General features: G+C 40.2%; 1 protein-coding gene across 2 annotated transcripts in view; it reads right to left on the minus strand.

Annotated features, from left to right (window-relative positions):
* Positions 1-21,465, minus strand: part of CDH6 (cadherin 6) — a 154,772-nt gene that overhangs the window by 65,535 nt on the left and 67,772 nt on the right. For both annotated transcript variants that reach the window (XM_055554722.1, XM_055554723.1), the window contains exon 2: positions 5,128-5,484. In XM_055554722.1, the coding sequence (XP_055410697.1) occupies positions 5,128-5,355 (228 nt within the window). In that variant the 5' untranslated portion in view covers positions 5,356-5,484. The remainder of the gene's footprint in view (positions 1-5,127; positions 5,485-21,465) is intronic.

Genomic DNA, 21,465 nt, shown 5'->3' on the forward strand with positions numbered 1-21,465 from the left:
AACTCTCCCTCTGCTGTGTGGGCTAACTCATGCTCTTCCCTTAAGACATGATCCCAATCCCATCACCTCCTCTAGGAAGCTCTGCTGAACCCCTAAACCCAGTTGGCCCCTGTCTTTTGCATTTCCACAATCCTTTGGGGATGCCCATTTTATCACCGAGCTTGCCACATCTTGCTATAATTATTGCCAATAATATTCTCCTAGGGCAGTGGTTCTCAAATTTCACCACATATTAGAATCATAAATACTTAATTAAAAAGCAAGTAAATTGGAATCTCTGGGGAAGTGACATGCAGGCCAACATACATATTTTTAAAAGCAGCATGTCTCAAATTTTAACATGTATGGTGGTGGTGGTAGTTTAGGCCTTAAGTCCTGTCTGACTCTTGTGACCCCATGGACTGTAACCTGCCAGGTTCCTCAGTCCATGGGATTCCCCAGGAAAGAATACTGGAGTGGGTAGTCATTTCCTTCTCCAGGACATCTTCCCAAACCACAGATTGAACTCGCAGGCCCTTGTTTCCTGTGCTCCAGGTGGATTTCTTACCACATATCCACCAGGGAAACCCCTTAGTATGCATAAAATTCACCTAAAATTCTGCTTTTGTTGAAAAGCAGGTTCTGATTCAATAGATCTCAGGTGAGGGCCTAAGAATTTACATTTCTGACAAGCTCCCAGGTGACACAGAGGCGGCTTATGCTAAATCAGCTAAAAGTTTCCCCAAATGGTTATGTATTTTAGAAAACAATATACTCCTTATCTGTATCGATACCTATATCTTAAGCTCACAAACTTTTACCCAATATAGGACCACTTCTTTCTACCCCTACCTGCCACTACCTTTTCAGGTGAGTAGAAGTGTTAAGAATTGTCTCATAAATCAGAGTTTGGGCCGTCAGTCTTTCAGCTGTAACTGGCCTTCTTCACTTCTATACACAACAAATGCATCCCTTGCTGGCTGTGCCATGTACATGTTCCTGTGTAAATCTTTATGGCCACAGAGAAATGCTGAGGGGCATTAATTAAGACAGCGGGGCTTCCCAGGTGGCGCTAGTGGTAAAGAACACGCCTGCCAATGCAGGAGACGTAAGAGACGTGGGTTCAATCCCTGGGTCAGGAAGATCCCCTGGAGGAGGTCACTGCAACCCACTCCGGTATTTCTGCCTGGAGAATCCCCATGGACAGAGAAGCCTGGTGGGCTACAGTCCATGGCGTCGCAAAGGGTCAGATACGACTAAAGCAACTGAACACACACACATACGCACACACACACATACACACACACACGCATTAAGACAGCATGAGAAGGAATGTCTTGCTACCTTTGCTTGTGCTTTAATTTTAAAGCTCATCTTGTATTCACTTCATGGTTTTATTTATTTATTTTATTGAAGTATAATTGCTTTACAGAATTTTGTTGTTTTCTGTCAAACCTCGACATGAATCAGCCATAGGTATACATATATCCCTTTCCTTTTGAACCTCCCTCCCATCTCCTACCTCATCCCACCTCTCTAGATTGACAGAGAGCCTCTGTTTGAATTTCCTGAACCATATAGCAAATTCCCGTTGGCTATCACTGTCCTCCAGATCCATTTTCTGCATTTCTTGGACTCTTATGTGGCTTTCTTTTTTCTCCTTCTACACCTGGTAGCCTCTTGCTCCCACACCCATTCTCTCCTTTTCCTCCGTTGTTACAGTCATTCCTATCGACTTGCACCCAAATAACTGGAACCAAGGAATGCATATATAAATATAAACAGAACACACATATAAATATTACATTACTTACAATGTAAAAATGTCTTTCTTCTACTTAAGTGCATTTGCTCAATGGCCTTACTTTTCCTCAGTTAATGCCTCTATCTGTTACATGAAAAGACGAATCTTTTCAGTTTTAGGTCTTAAGAATAGGCTTTGAGTAGCTATTACTTATGGGCTTCCCGGGTGGCACAGTGGTAATGAATCCACCAGCAATGCAGGAGATGCAGGAGACGTGGGTTCAATCCCTGGGTCAAGAAGATCCCCTGGAGGAGGAAATGGCAGCCTGCTCCAGTATTCTTGCCTGGAGAATCCCACAAACAGAGGAGCCTGGGGGGCTACAGTCCATGGGGTTGCAAAGAGTCCGACAGGACTAAAGCGACTTAGCACAATAGCACAGTTTAAGGTTCTATTAGCTTTTGTACATCTTTATATGTCAATCTAACCACAGTCTTTTGGTTCTCAGCGTTTGCACCAAGGCACCCTGGCGTGCAGCAGGGAACTCACTGCAGCACTGGGAAATATTTTTAAAAATTGAGGGAAACACGGCAACCCTTGAGGTATCAGACATCTTGTGAATTACTAACTCAGAGTAGTTCACAGTTTCAACAGTAGGTGGTGCTACCTTCCTTTTGATGATGTCATATATTAATGTTTGTGAAGCTGAGTTTCCCACAATGCACGTGCATGTGCTCAGTTACTTCAGTCCTGTCCAACTCTTTGTGACTCTATGGACTGTAGCCCGCCAGGCTTCTCTGTCCATGAGATTCTCCAGGCAAGAACACTGGAGTGGGTTGCCATGTCTTTCTGCAGGGGATCTTTCTCATCCAGGGATCGAACCTGTGTCTCTTGCATTGCAGGTGGATTCTTCTACTGCTGAGGCACTGGGGAAGCCCATGTTAAAAAGCAAGTATGGTGCAGAAATCAACGTGGAAAAGTTGTGCAGTGCAAAAAAGTGGACCAACCTGTTGCCTCATGAGAAGCAAATCTGTTTTTCCTTTTTTAAATATTTATTTTTTTGCCCACTTTTAATTGTGGTAAAAAAGTTGTAGTCTTATCTCTTTGTTGATAAAATACAGACAGATTCACAAAAATGCCTTATCAATAGTTCAGGAACACCTCTTACATACATTTGATAGAGCAATGCTGGCATCTACAATAACTTCAGTTATCATGCTTGACTTTTTCCCCAGGGGATATTTCTTCTTTATGAATTAGAACATCAAGGAGGTGGGGGAGGGGCAGATGAGGGGAGGAAGAAGGGCAATTTTTCTTGCTGCCAATAAAGTATACAAATCCAATGAATCAAATTGAAGCTGTGATTGTGAAGGGATTTTCCCACAACCTTCTACATTTACCACCCACTGAGAGATCTGTTAATTACATCATTTTACTTTTGCAGTGATATAAAAATAATTAGCTTCCATGCATTAAAGATTTAATAGAGTATATTCAATGGAGTTTTCATCGATAACAATAACTTCTTTCTGCACCTACTATGTGCCAGCTACTAGTTCTTCTCACTTTACACTGCAACTCTATGAGGTAGATAGGCTTTGCTTCTGCATTTTCTAGATGAAGAAACCAAAGCCTGAAAAGGTTAACTACCTCTGTGGGCCACACAACTGGCACCTGTCAGCACAGTGAAATGGCCTCAGATCTGCCTGAGTCCACAGCTTGCAACTCTTCCCCACGGCAATATTACCTCTCACAATTATAATCATAAAACTGATTCTTCTGGGGTTTTACCCATTGCTGCTTCTAGTGTTTTGAAATATCTGTATTTAAAAATACATGCTATTTTTTAATGTAAAATGGCATCACAATTTGAGAAGAAAAAGAAAAGAAAAAGGGGAGTCCATTATTTAAGTAAAGCACTTTTAAAAACTTAATCTTCAATGACAATAATGTTATTTGTATTGTAGAAAGTGCTTTTAAGATTATGATTATTTTTTTATAATAATTGCCCTATTAATGTAGTGCTATTCAAATTTCACAAAGGAAATGGAGTGAAGTATGAGTAAGTGGACTGTCTTTCTTCAGCAGTCACACAGTGTGTGAATTTCATAGCAAATACAAGGCTAGTCCCTCAGGGATCCATGTTGATGTTCACCCCTTCACTGAATACTTCCTCTCTTATGTTATGCCATGTTAATAATTCACTTCATTGGAAAAATGCCTGGTTACCTCAGCCCAAACCATGGACGGTTTTCCTTCATTTATTTTGGTAGATACTTAAAAAGAATACTTGCATCCGGTTATTCAGGGATATTTGATAACAGATTGAAGTGTGAACATGCAGCCCTTGGAATCTGTAAAATTTATGCTATTTGCATGATATCCAAATATAGATGTTCTAAAATTGTAGTTGTACTCATAAATGAAGATGTTTTATCATCTCTATTACGTTTGTCCCTAGTTTGTTTATGGAAAGGATATGTGACAATTATTTTCCTGATCAGTACCATGTTCTGAAACAGAGAATCTACAAAGTACAGACCTGTATCCCTGTCTTTCTCACTTTTTAGCAGGATGCAGATCTTCTGCAGTGGGAATGTGACTGATGATAAAATTTCAGTGAAATTCATGATGACAGTATAAGCAAGCTGTTTCCCTGACTCAGCTCCAGTAGTCTGTAAGGGCTATAATAAGCCATGCCTCCTCATTTTACTTTCTGGAGTCAATAAAATGGTCAGATGATATTTGGAAATGGCACCTTTACATAACCATTTTCCTCTTTTGTGAACTTTGCCACAATTAAATCATAAGGTTTTGAAATGCCTGGTTATTAGCAATTATTGGAGACAAGACAAAAAAGCAGCAGCAATGCAACTAAATCTAAGGCAATGGTGGGTTTTGAGGATAAGGATCTCCGTTTGGTCAGAGCATAGTTGGCTCTGTAGGTAGCAAAGCTAAGAAATAGTTAATTTGAATCTGGCCAAAGGACAAATGCTCAGAATGTTTTTCTTTTTTTCTCAGAATGAGAAAAAAGGAAGCTTCCTTTCCTTACAGCTTAATCTCTCTATTCCTATTTTTAATACATCCTACTTTATAGAATAGCTGGACCACATTTTTCAAGCTAAAGTAAAAATTAAAGGATTTATGATAATCCTACGCCGATGGTTGTGGGCGTTTCATTTTCAACTGAAGCATTTCTCTTTCTTTGTTGCAGTGCTCACATTTCTCAGCTTCTTGCTACAGTCTTCTTTCTGAAACTACTCAAGTGAAAAAAAAAAGTCTTACCAGATAAGCAACAATTCTTACTGTATTGGGGGAAGAGTTCACATGCTCCCTCTTCTATTTATGAAAAGTAACTTCTTCAGGCTTTTAAAACTAGAATGTCAAAGAGCCCAACGGAATCCTACCTTGCCCACATACTGATAATCGGATCCCGTGTATTCCTCCAGGAGAAAGAACTGATTCCACATCCAGCTCCTTTTCGAACGGCTCAGCTCATTTTTGCTGTTTCCAGAGAGCTCCAGGGTCCTTTTCTTTGCCGGGAAACCACTAGTCCTCTTAGATAATGGAGTTGAGAAAGTTGGGTAGGGCTGGCCAACCCAAAAGAGAAGCAAGAAGTATCGGTAAGTTCTCATTCTGATGCCACAGTCCAGTCTCTGAGTTGCAGGTACTCCTCTCCTTGAAATGTCTTTTTTCACTGCACTGTATCCAGCCTCATTCCTCCTTTCTTCCTTAATGTTCTTGGCTTGGCTGTCAGAGAATATCTGGAAAGAATAATAACATATCAAGCATTTTTAGAGATGCTTAAAATTCAGTGTTAGAGCAAATAGCTCTGGAGAAAAAAGAGGACAGAAATTTGAATAGCAAAACAACAAAAAAGTAAGTTGGCTATCAATTTTGAAATGAGGAAAACGGTCTTTCAGATATGCTAAACAGAAGGCGGGTGCCGAGTATGAAGCTACTGTTTTCCTCTCTCCTTTTCTATCACTTAAAAATCCTATTTTAAGTAATAGCTTGCTGTAGGTCAACATGCCAGAGTGGATTATTTCACTACTCTTTTACCTCTGAGTATGTGGGCTGAGATCTGGTTAGAAGAAATGAGTTTGTGTTTCTGATTCTATTTGCATATTTATCCTCATGAAAGAATATCACAGACAATTTTGATTCAATTGAAAGTGGATAATGTTGAAATTTCGCTAAAGTGTATTGAGCACCTGTGATGGGAAGGCAGAAACCTGTTCTGCAAACTCTTGGCTTCTGAGATGTGTTGTGATGGAACAGCCGGGTCAAACAAAGTTGGAAAAGACCTTATGTCTTCTCTGCAGAATGCTCATTAGCGTATTGACTTTTCTAAAGTGAAATTTTGTAGCAATGATGATAAGCCTGTATTTAATCCAGTATTTTCCAAACTTGACAGGAAAAGTTTTTTTCCTCATATGACCCAATTAACACTACAGGATGGGTTAATGAACAAGCTACAGAATTTGTGTTTAATAATATAGAGAATAAAATGAACAATTCTCTTCAATTTTCTTTAGGAAATCCTGGTTGGCTTTTATCTCTAAATTTTACTTGTATCATAGGCAACTAAGTTGCCTATATTAAAATTGGTCCTATAGTTTCTTTGTAATACTCACAGGTACATCAAATGTACCTCAATACTACAGTGAGGGCAATAGATGACAAGATCTTCAGAAAAGCCAGTGATTATAATTGCAGGTCATAATTTTCAATGAAAAATATTAATTTTAATATTAATTAATATAAATTGATTAAAATTAATTAATTTTTACAAACACAGTCTAGCATTAAAAAAAATCCTCATGCCAGAGTGCTTGGCAAAGATATTACAATTTGGTTTACCATTTTACCTAAACTAATGCATGCCTATATCTCCCTCCTAAATTTTCCCACATTTCTTGGGGGAAAAAACCAATAAATTACTCCTTTATCTTATTATTTGAATAGAAAAAATATTTTCTTAAATAATACTAACACAAAAATGAAGGGCTTTGTAAGGTAGAATATATGGTACAGTTAAATAGGTAAATACAGGTAAATAAACGCAGATAAAGGAACAGGTTTTAGGCAATCTGATCAGTATTTTTTTTTCCTCTATGTCTGAAAGATTTGTCCCTTTGTCTCCTAATTTTCTACCAGGTAAATGTATATATGACCAGTTTTTTTTTTTTTTTTTTTAACCTCAGCAATGAATAATTATAGCCACCCAACACATGTTTAAGTGGAAGTTTTCTGGTGGAATACAAGTGAAATATTTCATAGTGTTCAGCATTTTTAAACCTTTATTCCATTATTATGCATCTTCTTGACAGCAGGCTGGGGAAGTTGAAAATTCCACAGGTGAGTGAATTAGTACTGTGACAATTAGTCATGCTGGAAGAATGCCCGGTACCAGTATATTTGTCATTATGTGGCCTTGGTACAGGTGTGGGATGACTGATGACCAATTAGGTAATGACAGTTCTCTCTTCTCATGGATAGAATATAAGGGGGACTGAGCGACCATATGGAGAAAAGCCCTCTAAAGACATCTATTCATTTCTAGCAGTTGAGATGGCACTGAGGTTGATTCAGTGGAAATTGCATTTTTCTTCATTTCCCACATTCTCTGTTATTTGCATAGACAAATCCTACAGTGAAGAGTTACACGTCTGCGGCTGCACTCATTGTGTGCCCCACGGTACTGGCAGGGAAGAGGGATGCAGAGAATGGAGGTGTCAGCTGTTTAAAAACTCCTAAAGGCCATTTTAAAGAAAAATCGATCCCTATGGATGTTGTGTGCAAACTCTACAAGCTGTTGCCACTTGAATATTAAATATTAGTTCTTTTTAATATCACAGATACCAAAATGTCAAGTATTTTACTTTTTTTTTTTTTCTGCTTAGCTGGTAATAAGCTTTTAAAGTGGTACAAATTTAAGCAATGTCTCCAAGTATGATAGAACATCACTTTAGTTATCAGCCAGCTCTTTTTGTATCAACTTGGGGAAGCAAAAGAGAACTGTGGACAGCTTGTCTGTGAACCCCCTCAGGGGCAGTAACCCTGGGGGACATACCGTTCATCCTTGAAGAATTCCCCTCATTCCCCCTGCAAGAGATTCTATTCTAGCAAAAGGGATTATAGCAGGAGCAGAGAACTGGGGCCGAATCCAGTGCTTTGGCCACTGCCCACCATAACCAACTTCCACCACGCTCACTGCCCCTTACTGCACTCCAGCCACTGAAATGGGGCCAGACACACGTGGACGTCTGGCCACAAGACAAATATCACAGCTCCTGGGTTCAGCACATCCGAAGGTGAGAAGGAGAGGATAGAAGAAAGGGTGTGTCCTTGTTAAAACTCAGTATGCAAAGCTACTAAAATTACTATGATCCACTCATATTTGGTGTTTAGGGGGATAGCTTTCTCTATGAAATTCTATAGTTAAAAAAATGCCAGCCAACTCTACACTGTTGAATGTATAACTTAGCAATCCTCATGTAATAATATTACTCATGTAATACTACTTAATACTTCTTAAGTCAGGATTGCATGGTCATCAAGATTATCAATGTTGGAGCCAGACTGCCTGGGTTTAAATTGCTATGAATTTGTGAAGATGCTTAATCTCACTGCACCTTAGTTTCTTGTTCTATAAATGGGAGTTATTATGGTAACTACCTCAGAGGGCGTTATAAGGATTAAATGTCATTACATGCACTTAAAACAGTGACTGGCACTTGGTAAGGTATTAATACATATTAGCCATTGTTATCATTATTACTACCACTATTGTTATTGTGACTATTTGTGTTGCAAGTTTAGAATCCATCTACAGTAGCCTGCAAAAGTGTGCCAAAGATAGTATAGTTCTCTCTTAGGCTTAAATACTTTTTTATTTTTCAAGAGGCATTTCCAAGCGAGTCAACTTCTCTTAAAATTAAAGAATAGAAGCATTTAAAAATCAGAATTAGTCCATTTGCTAATTATTTTCCTTTGTGTAGACTTCAGTGTTTCACAGTAACAGTGTAGAAACAGAGAAGATGGAAGCTTTATGCCCACAGCCTGCTTCCAGAAGAATATGGGCAAAAATGAAAGTTCACCAGAGGACAGACTCATTCGTAGATTCTATGTGTCTTTTCCCCCTTTCCATTTTGTTAATGTTCTGAAAATCATCTTTACTTTATTCAAGCGGAAACAATCAGAACTAACTTCAATGTTGTAATTTTACCTTGCAAAAATGGTACTGGATACACATTCTTTTATGATTTAACATGCTGATATTATATCAGATGAGAATTTGATATAGTCAAAATGAATGATATACCTATTTTAGATTTTAATCTAAAAATATGAAATGAAAAAGAAAACCCATATTCCAAACATGATCTTGTGCTATGTCGCTTTAGTTGTGTCTGATTCTTTGTGACCCTATGGACCGTAGCCCACCAGCTCCTATGTTCATGGGATTCTCCAGGCAATAATACTGGAGTGGGTTGCCATGCCCTTCTCCAGGTGATCTTCCCTACCCAGGGATCAAACCCATGTTTCTTAAGTCTCCTGCATTGGCAGGTGGGTCCTTTACCACGAGCACTACCTGGGAAGCCCAAACATGACCTTAGATGCAAAGCCGCTGACTTCTGAACAGTCAAAATATAGGAAAACCACATGGCAAGTAGTAATCAGGTGTGCTCGTTCATTCATAGGTGTCAGGCAGTAAAGTAAAGTGACAAAAAGTAAGAGCATACATAGACACCAAATTTTAAAATAGTAGGGATGGGTATTCAATTAGGAAAGAACCAAAGATTAGACAGGTAGGAATCAGTGAACTAAAATGGACTGGAATGGGTGAATTGAACTCAGATGACCATTATATCTACTACTGTGGGCAGGAATGCCTTAGAAGAAATGGAGTAGCCATCACGGTCAACAAAAGAGTCCGAAATGCAGTACTTGGATGCAATCTCAAAAACGACAGAATGATCTCTGTTCATTTCCAAGGCAAACCATTCAATATCACAGTAATCCAAGTCTATGCCCCAAGAAGTAATGCTGAAGAAGCTGAAGTTGAATGGTTTTATGAAGACCTACAAGACCTTCTAGAACTAACACCCAAAAAAGATGTCCTTTTCATTATAGGGGACTGGAACGCAAAATTAGGAAGTCAAGAAACACCTGGGGTAACAGGCAAATTTGGTCTTGGAATATGGAATGAAGCAGGGCAAAGGCTAATAAGAGTTTTGCTAAGAGAACACACTGGTCATAGCAAACACCCTCTTCCAACAACACAAGAGAAGACTCTATACGTGGACATCACCAGATGGTCAACACCGAAATCAGATTGATTATATTCTTTGCAGCCAAAGATGGAGAAGCTCTATATAGTCAGCAAAAACAAGACCGGGAGCTGACTGTGGCTCAGATCATGAGCTCCTTATTGCCAAATTCAGACTGAAATTGAAGAAAGTAGGGAAAACCACTAGACTGTTCAGGTATGACCTAAATCAAATCCCTTATGATTATACGGTGGAAGTAAGAAATAGATTTAAGGGCCTAGATCTGATAGATAGAGTGCCTGATGAACTACGGATGGAGGTTCCTGACATTGTACAGGAGACAGGGATCAAGACAGTCCCCATGGAAAAGAAATGCAAAAAAGCAAAATGGCTGTCTGGGGAAGCCTTACAAATAGCTGTGAAAAGAAGAGAAGTGAAAAGCAAAGGAGAAAAGGAAAGATATAAGCATCTGAATACAGAGTTCCAAAGAATAGCAAGGAGAGATAAAAAAGCCTTCCTCAATGATCAATGCAAAGAAATAGAGGAAAACAACAGAAATGGGAAAGACTAGGGATCTCTTCAAGAAAAGTAGAAATATCAAGGGAACATTTCATGCAAAGATGGGCTTGATAAAGGACAGAAATGGTATGGACCTAACAGAAGCAGAAGATATTAAGAAGAGGTGGCAAGAATACACAGAAGAACTGTACAAAAAAGATCTTCACGACCCAGATAATCACGATGGTGTGATCACTCACCTAGAGCCAGACATCCTGGAATGTGAAGTCAAGTCAAGACCTAACAGAAGCAGAAGATATTAAGAAGAGGTGGCAAGAATACACAGAAGAACTGTACAAAAAAGATCTTCACGACCCAGATAATCACGATGGTGTGATCACTCACCTAGAGCCAGACATCCTGGAATGTGAAGTCAAGTGGGCCTTAGAAAGCATCACTACGAACAAAGCTAGTGGAGATGATGAAATTCCAGTTGAGCTCTTTCAAATCCTGAAAGATGATGCTGTGAAAGTGCTGCACTCAATATGCCAGCAAATTTGGAAAACTCAGCAGTGGCCACAGGACTGGAAAAGGTCAGTTTTCATTCCAATCCCAAAGAAAGGCAATGCCAAAGAATGCTCAAACTACCGCACAATTGCACTCATCTCACATGCTAGTAAAGTAATGCTCAAAATTCTCCAAGCCAGGCTTCAGCAATACATGAACTTCCTGATGTTCAAGCTGGTTTTAGAAAAGGCAGAGTAACCAGAGATCAAATTTGCAAACATCCACTGGATCATGGAAAAAGCAAGAGAGTTCCAGAAAAATCAACTATTTCTGCTTTATTGACTATGCCAAAGCCTTTGACTGTGTGGATCACAATAAACTGTGGAAAATTCTGAAAGAGATGGGAATACCAGACCACCTGATCTGCCTCTTGAGAAACCTGTATGCAGGCCAGGAAGCAACAGTTAGAACTGGACATGGAATGACAGACTGGTTCCAAATAGGAAAAGGAGTATGTCAAGGCTATATATTGTCACCCTGCTTATTTAACTTATACGCAGAGTACATCATGAGAAACGCTGGGCTGGAAGAAGCACAAGCTGGAATCAAGATTGCTGGGAGAAATATCAATAACCTCAGATATGCAGATGACACCACCCTTATGGCAGAAAGTGAAGAGGAACTAAAAAGCCTCTTGATGAAAGTGAAAGAGGAGAGTGAAAAAGTTGGCTTAAAGCTCAACATTCAGAAAACGAAGATCGTGGCATCCGGTCCCATCACTTTATGGCAAATAGATGGGGAAGCAGTGGAAACAGTGTCAGTCTTTATTTTTGGGGGCTCCAAAATCACTGCAGATGGTGACTGCAGCCATGAAATTAAAAGATGCTTACTTCTTGGAAGGAAAGTTATGGCCAACCTACATAGCATATTCAAAAGCAGAGACATTACTTTGCCAACAAAGGTCCGTCTAGTCAAGGCTATGGTTTTTCCAGTGGTCATGTATGGATGTGAGATTTGGACTGTGAAGAAAGCTGAGCACCAAAGAATTGATGCTTTTGAAGTGTGGTGTTGGAGAAGACTCTTGAGAGTCCCTTGGACTGCAAGGAGATCCAACCAGTCCATTCTAAAGGAGATCAGTCCTGGGTGTTCATTGGAAGGACTGATGCTGAAGCTGAAACTCCAGTACTTTGGCCACCTCATGTGAAGAGTTGACTCGTTGGAAAAGACTCTGATGCTGGGAGGGATTGGGGGCAGGAGGAGAAGGTGATGACAAATGATGAGTTGGCTGGATGGCATCACCGACTTGATGGACATGAGTTTGGGTGAACTCTGGGAGTTGGTGATGGACAGGGAGGCCTGGCATGCTGCGATTCATGGGGTCGCAAAGAGTTGGACACTACTAGCAACTGAACTGAACTGAACTGAACTGAACTAGTGGAGAAGAACCACCTGCCTATGCGGGAGACACAAGAAACTTGGGTTGGATCCTTGGGTTGGGAAAGTTCCCTGGAAGAGGGCATGGCAAACCACTCCAGTATTCTTTTCTGAAGAATCCCATGGGCATTGGAGCCTGGAGGGCTACAGTCCATAGGGTCAAGAGTTGGACACAACTGTAGCAACTTAGCAGGCACACAAAAATTAGATAGTAGGGCAGGAAAGTATATAAAGCAAAATGGATATTGTACCATTTGCCCTCATCCCCTCATGACATCAAGAGCAAACTAGGTAAATATTAAAAAACTTTGTAAAAATGAACCCTGAACTTCCTAATTATAGCCCAATGACAGTTTAGCAATGAACTTAAAAGATTTCTTAATAGATCATGTTTCTACTTTTTATTTTCAGTTTTGCCAGAGTCTGTTTTTTAGGAGGGGGAGATTTCTATTTCTTATAGGCAATTTTTTGCTCTAAAATATGATATGCAAAAGGGGTTGCTCTAGAAAAATAGTCTGAATCTTTGCAGAAGCCTTTTTTTAGTAATGTGTAGAAGGTAATTAAGATGTTTATGGATGGTGGGGCAAATTCCACATAGCATTCATAATTGCATATTTTGAAAATTTATTTGCCTGGCAGCCAGTATGGATGTATACTTCAGTCTTCACAAGAGCATATAGTCAAGTCCAGCTTTTATTTAATGCATGCCATTTAGAAGAAGCCTGGGTCTCATTAATTCAGGTTCTACCAATTTAGAATATGTGATAATTAATGCAGAAGCTTGGTTGAAATTTTCCTTTGATTAGCAAAATCTTTCCCCCTAGATTATTGCAAACTAATAATGTAAAATATTTCATAGGATATATAGAATGGGAAGACAAACTACAATGTCTTCAAGTTCCCTGGAATACTTTGGAATCACCTTTTATTTGCAAATAATATGCTAATTAGAAAACATCTCTATTGATTGAATTGCTTCTTCAGTGACTCATGTTTGATAACAGTTTTAACTATCTGGTTTTGAGATACTGATTTTATTATACTATTTACAGACAAACAAATAAGTGAATACTAGACAGATTTAAAGGCAATATAATTACTTTGAAGTTTTAGAATTCAGACTTAGCATATATTTATTCTGGTGTTCCTGATTAATTCTAATCAGTACAATATTACTATAATGCCATCTAAGCTTACAAATTAAACCAAGTACATTCATTTTTTTTTTGGTATGCAGAGCCTTAACTTTGGCACTGAAAGCCCAGTCAGCATTCAATAAAGCAACATTATTAATATACTCGAACCATTTACCCTAGCAAGAGAATGTTTTTTAAAATCTGTTATGAAATGATTTTTTCAAATAAATGGTGTTGCACAGAAATACTGTAGCATAGCACTTTGCATGACTCTGCTCACAGAAAATATTTCTTAAAATATTATCTACCCATAAATCATCCTAATGCATTGGCATAACCCATTAGTAATGCTTTTAACATATGTACCATGAATCCCTGAGGCTTCCCTGGTGGCTTAGTGGTAAAAAAGCTACCTGCAAGGCAGGAGATGTGGGTCCGTGGCTTCGATCCCTCAGTCAGGAAGATCTCCTGGAGAAGGAAATAGGAACCTACTCCAGTTTTCTTGCCTGAAAATCCCATGGACAGAGGAGCCCTGAGGGCTGCAGTCCATGGGGTTGAAAGTGTAGGACACGACTTAGCGACTAAACCACCACCAGCAGCATAAATTCCTACTGAATTTTCGGTACATCTCACATTCTACTGTCCATGAAGTAGAAAGTGAAAGTGAAAGTCGCTCAGTTGTGTCTGACTCTTTGTGACCTCATGGACTATCAGTCAGTCAGTTCAGTTGCTCAGTCTTGTCCGACTCTTTGCGACCCCATGAATCCCAGCACGCCAGGCCTCCCTGTCCATCACCAACTCCTGGAGTTCACTCAGACTCACGTCCATCGCTTTGGTGATGCCATCCAGCCATCTTATCTTCTGTCGTCCCCTTCTCCTCCTGCCCCCAATCCCTCCCAGCATCAGAGTCTTTTCCAATGAGTCAACTCTTCGCATGAGGTGGCCAAAGTACTGGAGTTTCAGCTTTAGCATCATTTCTTCCAAAGAAATCCCAGAGCTGATCTCCTTCAGAATGGACTGGTTGGATATGATAGAGTCCATCAAATTCTCCAGGCCATAATACTGGAGTGGGTAGACTTTCCCTTTTCCAGGGGATCTTCCCAACCCAGGGATCGAACCCAGGTCTCCAGCATTGCAGGCAGATTCTTTACCTGCTGAGTCACCAGGGAAGCCCATATAAAGTAGGAAACAGCTGGTTATTTACAACTATTTAGCATTTCTTTTTGGAGAAGGAAATGGCAACCCACTCCAGTGTTCTTGCCTGGAGAATCCCAGGGATGGGGGAGTCTGGTGGGCTGCCGTCTATGGGGTCGCAGAGTCGGACACGACTGAAGCGACTTTGCAGCAGCAGCAGCAGCATTTCTTTTGACCCTATTGTATTCCAACTCAGCCTGAGATCTCTCCATTCCCACACCATCTTTGAGTGCGCTGGGGGCGAGGATGGTCTTTACTCCATTAAAACCCAGCAAATCAAAGAAACAGGACTGTGCTATCAGGATGAATTAAACAGAGTGAAGCCAAAGGGGCACGTCTTCCTACAGGTAAATCTTTAAAAATATATATGCTGCTGCTAAGTCGCTTCAGTCATGTCCGACTCTGTGCAACCCCATAGATGGCAGCCCTCCAGGCTCCCCCGTCCCTGGGATTCTCCAGGCAAAAACACTGGAGAGGGTTGCCATTTCCTTCTCCAATGCATGAAAGTGAAAAGTGAAAGGGAAGTCACTCAGTCGTGTCCGACTCTTAGCGACCCCATGGACTGCAGCCCACCAGGCTCCTCCATCCATGGGATTTTCCAGGCAAGAGTATTGGAGTGGGGTGCCATTGCCTTCTCCAATACATGTTCTTTATTCTGAGAGGAGTTTTACAGCCAATTAAGTTGGTTCATAATCAATTTTCAGATAACCCAAGGAACTTTGTTTTGAATAGGTTGCCACCTCCTGTGAATAAAAATATGTCTATAGTACATGGCTGATCTTCTAGAAGTGGTGACATAAGGATAGAACCAATTTAAAATTTTTGGTAGAGATTTTACATGAAGTCTTCATTTCTAAACTTCCATTTCATTTTTCTGTAAATGTCAAAGTCACTGTTGAGTAAAATTGGTTCCGTTTCGTGTGTGTAATGAACTCCACTGAAATGTGTCAAACAGCCTAGGCATCTTCCATCACATAGCATTCCTCTTGTGCCAATGAATCATTATGGCAACAGTCATCCAATGCTGCCTGAATTTTTTGTAAATGTTTATATTTGTGGATAATATGCCAATCTGTTTGCAAACTGATGTGTTTCCAGATGAAGCTATTTCAACAGTATTACCCTTGTTCTAAAATCATATTCTAGACATTGCATTAATGAAGATAGAATCAAATGTGTTACAGCACAGAAAATGGTGTTTTATATGTAGTTGAGGCTTAAGGAATATTTGTTGAGTTGAAATACTCAGTTGGGACCAGAAACCCCCAAAACTTGAAGCAAAAAGACAGAATTCTTTTTCCACGGGGGTTGGGGTAATCCAAACTATTTTATCATGAGAGGAAGTATCAGAATATGGTTAAGAACAGATTCTGGCAGGCCACGTCTGGGTTAGCTCAGCTTCATCCAACACTGGCTGGGCAAGTAGGGGATGGGTGTGTGTCTACATTTTTTAAAAAATCTATAAAACACAATGATATTAATAGCATCTACCTTGTAGGATGGCTGTGAGAATAAAATGAATGAGTCCCCATGAGGTCTTAGCTATTAAGATGCTCACAAATACCTAAATGGTATCTTAGCAGAGGACACACTTTGCCTCTTGCACATCTCTTGTTTTACCTTTTACAGTTGAGAAACTGTGGCCAGTGGCTCATCTTTAAAGATCAGCACATGCCTATTTCTGGATTGATTTGGAGCCACAGAAGCTCTAGTGACACCTTCGTTTCTGGAATGGAGGGAGCTGCCCCCTGAATCATGTTGGCACTTGCTTACGACCCTTATGGATGCCTGCATAATGCGTGCTCAACTGTCGTTCAGTTGTCTTTTGCCATCTTGTGTTCTCTGCAGTTTCCTTAAACCTGCTTGCTTCAGTCCCTTATGTGTATTGCCTGGCTCCTTGTGCATGCTGTCTTTTCCCAAAAGGTTTACTTGTGTGAACAAAGGAGAAGAGAAAGCATTTTATGCTTGTAACTAGCTGTTCATGGCATGAATTTTGAACATTTATGTAGCAAATTATATGTTCAGGTTGCAGAACTGTATGAAAGACTTGGTTTCCTATTACTCCCTGCTTGTACATTAAGCTCTTCTGCAGCTTTGTTAATTCTTTTGGACGTGTGGCCATTTAAGACAATGAGCTTGAACAAGACTGCAAGATGTCAAAAACCACTTGCACATTCTTGTGAATGATTTCAGTGAGTTTGGTCTTCTTTCAATAGCTCAATGAAAGGGCAGCCGGAGGGTACTGGCTGGGAGTTACAAGGCTACCTTGGTGGGGTGAAGAGTTCAAAACAAATTTAACTTTATTAAACTACAAAAGGAGTCACATGGTTGGGTTTACCATCAAGTCACTGTGAAACCTGGCACATCACAGATGATTTTTAAAGGCTCCTACTCATGAAAAGTGCTATGAAGAGTGGAGATGTTGTACTTATTCTTGCTGATATAATGTCTAAGCCTTTATCACTTATATGAAGTCTAGCACATAGTAATAAATTTGCTGTGTTCTGTCCCTGAACTATGTGCTGGGCACTGTGCTTAGCACATCACAAATATTATGTCTTCATTTAATTCTCATGAGAATCTGTGGGGTAGAGAATATGCTTATAACTTTTGCAGATGAGAAACTGAAGTTTAGAGAAGCTGAGTGACTTGTTCAGGGTCATGTAATGGGGACGTGATGAAGCCGGACTCTAGTCCTGAGATATGACTCTGGAGTCCTTGTTCTGAACTCACTCTGATGAGTCACAGGCCGCCAGGTTGCTGCCCATGAGAAGCACTCAGTAGAGCTGTGACCTTACAGCAGAATCTTCACAACTCCCCTAAAAATATAACAACAATATAGGTCTCTGAGAGGTAAAAATAGTTGTCACAACATGTCTAAGCAAATAAGGATGGCAACAATGTTTTCTTTTGTCCCATGCAATGAGATAAATGCTTTTGAAACATGTAGTCTTAAACGACAATTCTTTGAAATGGAGACCATCACTCTTATCCTTCACTCTAGAGACAAGAGAGACAGGCTTGGAGGGACCGGATGCTTTGCCCAAGGGGGCGTAGCTAGTGGCTGGTAGAACTTGGATCAAACCCAGCTCATCTAGAGGCTCCTTCTTAACCATAACATTCACTGTCTCATTTGTATTTTGCTCATGGAAGCAGCATCCAGCTTTTATTTACTCTCATTTCAGACAAGATTTGAACAAATTTATCATCAAGTTTCTAAATCCCCAGCAAATTAAAGAGACCATGTAACAAGTACTGGAGGCTGGAGTCCCATTAGTGGGAGAAAGGCAGGGAAAGGCTTCAAAAGGCAGGCAGAAAATCAAAGAGAAAATGGACGGAGTCAGGGGCCGGCCCTGGCAGTCAGGTGACACTCTGTATTCCTATGCCGAGGACAATGTCTGAACACACCCCAGGTGTACACCTGTAAAATAAAGTGGATGTATGGACGAACGCATGAGCGGCTGAATATAAGGATGACTAAACACATGACTTGAAGACTATGTGACTAATGACGGTAAGGATGGACATACCTCACAGCACTTGAGCAAAATCTGGCACATGAATAGTCACGATGATGACCTTGAATCATTAAGAAGAGTTCCTAGTTTTCTTGAACTTTTGGCTTGAGAAGGTATGGATATGTAGAATGAACACAAGCAATGTGATCATCCAAAGTTACAACAATGATATTCATTTGTCCATACCACATGGCATGTAGGGTCTTAGTCCTCTGACCAGGGACTGAACCCCGGCCCTTGGCGGTGAGAGTGCAGAGTCCTAACCTCTGGACTGTGCTGCTGCTGCTGCTAAGCCGCTTCAGTCGTGTCCAACTCTATGTGACCCCATAGATGGCAGCCCACCAGGCTCCCCGTCCCCGGGATTCTCCAGGCAAGAACACTGGAGTGGGTTGCCATTTCTTCTCCAATGCATGCATGCATGCTAAGTCACTTCAGTCACGTCCGTGAGGGAATTCCAACAGTGGTATTTGGAAACACTGGGTGTTAGGCCTCACTGTCTTTCTCTCTCTTACTCCCTGTGTTATTTATCTCAGGCAAGCTCTTCCCCACTCTGAGCTTTTGTTTCTCATGTGTAAAATTTGGGCTGGTGAGCTGATACCCACCGATAAAAGATCACTGTGGTTAGAAGCACACTCTGCAAGTTTACCCATATATATCCCAGCATCAGTACTTATTAGTCCTGAGAAGTGAGCAAGTGGCTTGATAGTCTGTGCTTCAATTTCCTGATTTTCAAATTGAGAATGGTACAGTTTTAGGATTTCAGTGGAGGCCCTTCCCAGGTGGCACCAATGGTAAAGAACCCACCTGCCAATGCAGGAGATGTAAGAGACGTGGGTTCGATCCCTGGGTGGAGAAGATCCCCTGGAGAAGGGAATGGCAACTCATTCCAGTATTCTTGGCTGGAGAATCCCATGGATAGAGGAGTCTGGTGGGCTACAGTCATAGGGTCGTACGGTCGGACACGACTGAAGCCACTTAGCATGCATGCAAAGAGGCACCTGATAGACAGCACTTCTCTTTCTCTTCAAAATTTCAAAGATATTAAGAAAACAACAACCATAATAAAGTAGTGTTGGATAGACACCAAAATATCACCTTTATTAGTAAAAAAGAAGCCAGTTGGAAAGGTAGATTAGTTTGAAAGTCTAGTGGGCTTGTTAAGGAAACCCAGCATTAGGCAGACTCCCCACTAGAGTTGGGGTTACATTATATTTTGCTTTGCTTTTACAAAAGCAGAAGTGGCTGCTACCCACTGACAGCAGGCTCCAAATCTACAGTTCGAAGCCAGAGGGAATCACTTTCTGCTTTCAGCTCTGGCTGGCTCAGGTTCAAAACACAGAGGTCTGGAGGAAGTGATCAGACAGAATCTGTTTTAATCCCCATGAATTAAAAAAAGATCATTAGAGACACCAGTGATCCTGAGAGCTGGTAAATCACTTATCAATTAACAACAATTCTTGTACTTAAAGCTTCCCTTTTTTGGAGTTGTTTACAGCATCACGAAAAGGGGAAAAAATGTATGAATAATTTAAAGACTGGGAGTTTAAAACTTCCGTTAAAATATTTCTCACTTCAGGTCAATCAATGCATTACAAGCAAAATGAATTCCTTTCCATCTCTAGTTACCTTTCCCACCATCCCTGTTCCCCCTACACACATAGAGAAATATGGCAAAAAGTGATGATGTGCTTTGTACATTTACCTGTTAACACTGAAAAGCTACACTGGCTATTCTCACCCCAAAGAACAGCACTATTTACGGAGGTGTAACCTTTTACAGCAAGTTGTAATGGGAAAAAATAATTGAAGCCCCACTTGCTATTTGGATAGCTTCATTCATTCAGCGTGTTTTATGCAACACTTTATTTGCAGAGGGTCTGTAACCTAAATTAGATCTTTCTCATAATATCCTGGTGTAATAACTCTGAAGAAATTTAATTGAATAAATATTGTATAACAACTTCAAGATAACAACTGCAACATTTAAAGGTTTAGTTCCTGAGACTAACTAAAGTAGAAAAGGGCCTGTGAAGTTGGGGACATCTTAGCTGATTCAGGCTAATGTTAACTGACCATCAAATGTGACTTGAACTAGACAGGAAGACAATATGCTTGAATGGGTTGCTGGATGTTTTATCAGTTTTGATTGCCTCCATTTAAAAACTTTAATTAGAACCTCTGTTTACTCGAGTCAAATTGTGCATAAAATTTCATGCAAAACATTTTAAAAGGGAATTTTAATTATACCACTAAAGAAATGCCCTTGCTCCACGTTTACTAAACACTTGCCAGAACAAGTTAATTAATATATGTTTAAATAAGTGAAAGAAGAAGAAGGGAAACAGGAACAAAAAAATCACATTTCATCTTTTGTCAAGTTACACTGCAGTTGTCAAAGAAGTTCAATTTCCAATTTAACGACTGCACCATCACAGTGTACATGTGTAATTATGAACAATGGGGCACCGGAACACAGAGAAGGCCAGCGGAAAGCTAATTCTCGGTGGAAGTTGTTGTTCAAAATAATTGTGCATTGTTACTTGATGTTCCGCAGTCATCAAGTCAAGCACTTTTCAATTTCTTTCATCTATTAATTATTCCAAGGTAGAAAATTAGAAAGTTTGCATGGTAATTATGGCACCCCACTCCAGTATTCTTGCCTGGAAAATCCCATGGACAGAGGAGCCTGGTAGGCTGCAGTCCATGGGGTCGCGAAGAGTTGGACACGACTGAGTGACTTCACTTTCACTTTTCACTTTCATGCATTGGAGAAGGACATGGCAACCCACTCCAGTGTTCTTGCCTGGAGAATCCCAGGGACGGGGGAGCCTGATGGGCTGTTGTCTATGGGGTCACACAGAGTTGGACACGACTGAAGTGACTTAGCAGCAGCAATATGCTTTTTATTTATTTAAAGCTACAGAAAAATACTCTTTAATGTAAAGAGCATAATATGTAGAAAAAGAAAAATTTTGATGATACTGAGTTTGTAGTTCTAATTTTAACATGCCACCAACTTTTCAGCTTTATCTTTTCAAAATCCCGTTTTCCTCATCTATTAATGTAAGCCATACTGCTTGTGTTAGTAAAATAGATGTTTGAAAACAGCTGATAATCTATAAGAAAAACCAGATGAAATGAATCTTTCTGGGATATGCCCTGTTATCTCAGTAGCTTTATGA

Source organism: Bubalus kerabau, chromosome 18 (assembly GCF_029407905.1).
Source record: "Bubalus kerabau isolate K-KA32 ecotype Philippines breed swamp buffalo chromosome 18, PCC_UOA_SB_1v2, whole genome shotgun sequence".
In the NCBI taxonomy this organism is placed as follows: domain Eukaryota; kingdom Metazoa; phylum Chordata; class Mammalia; order Artiodactyla; family Bovidae; genus Bubalus; species Bubalus kerabau.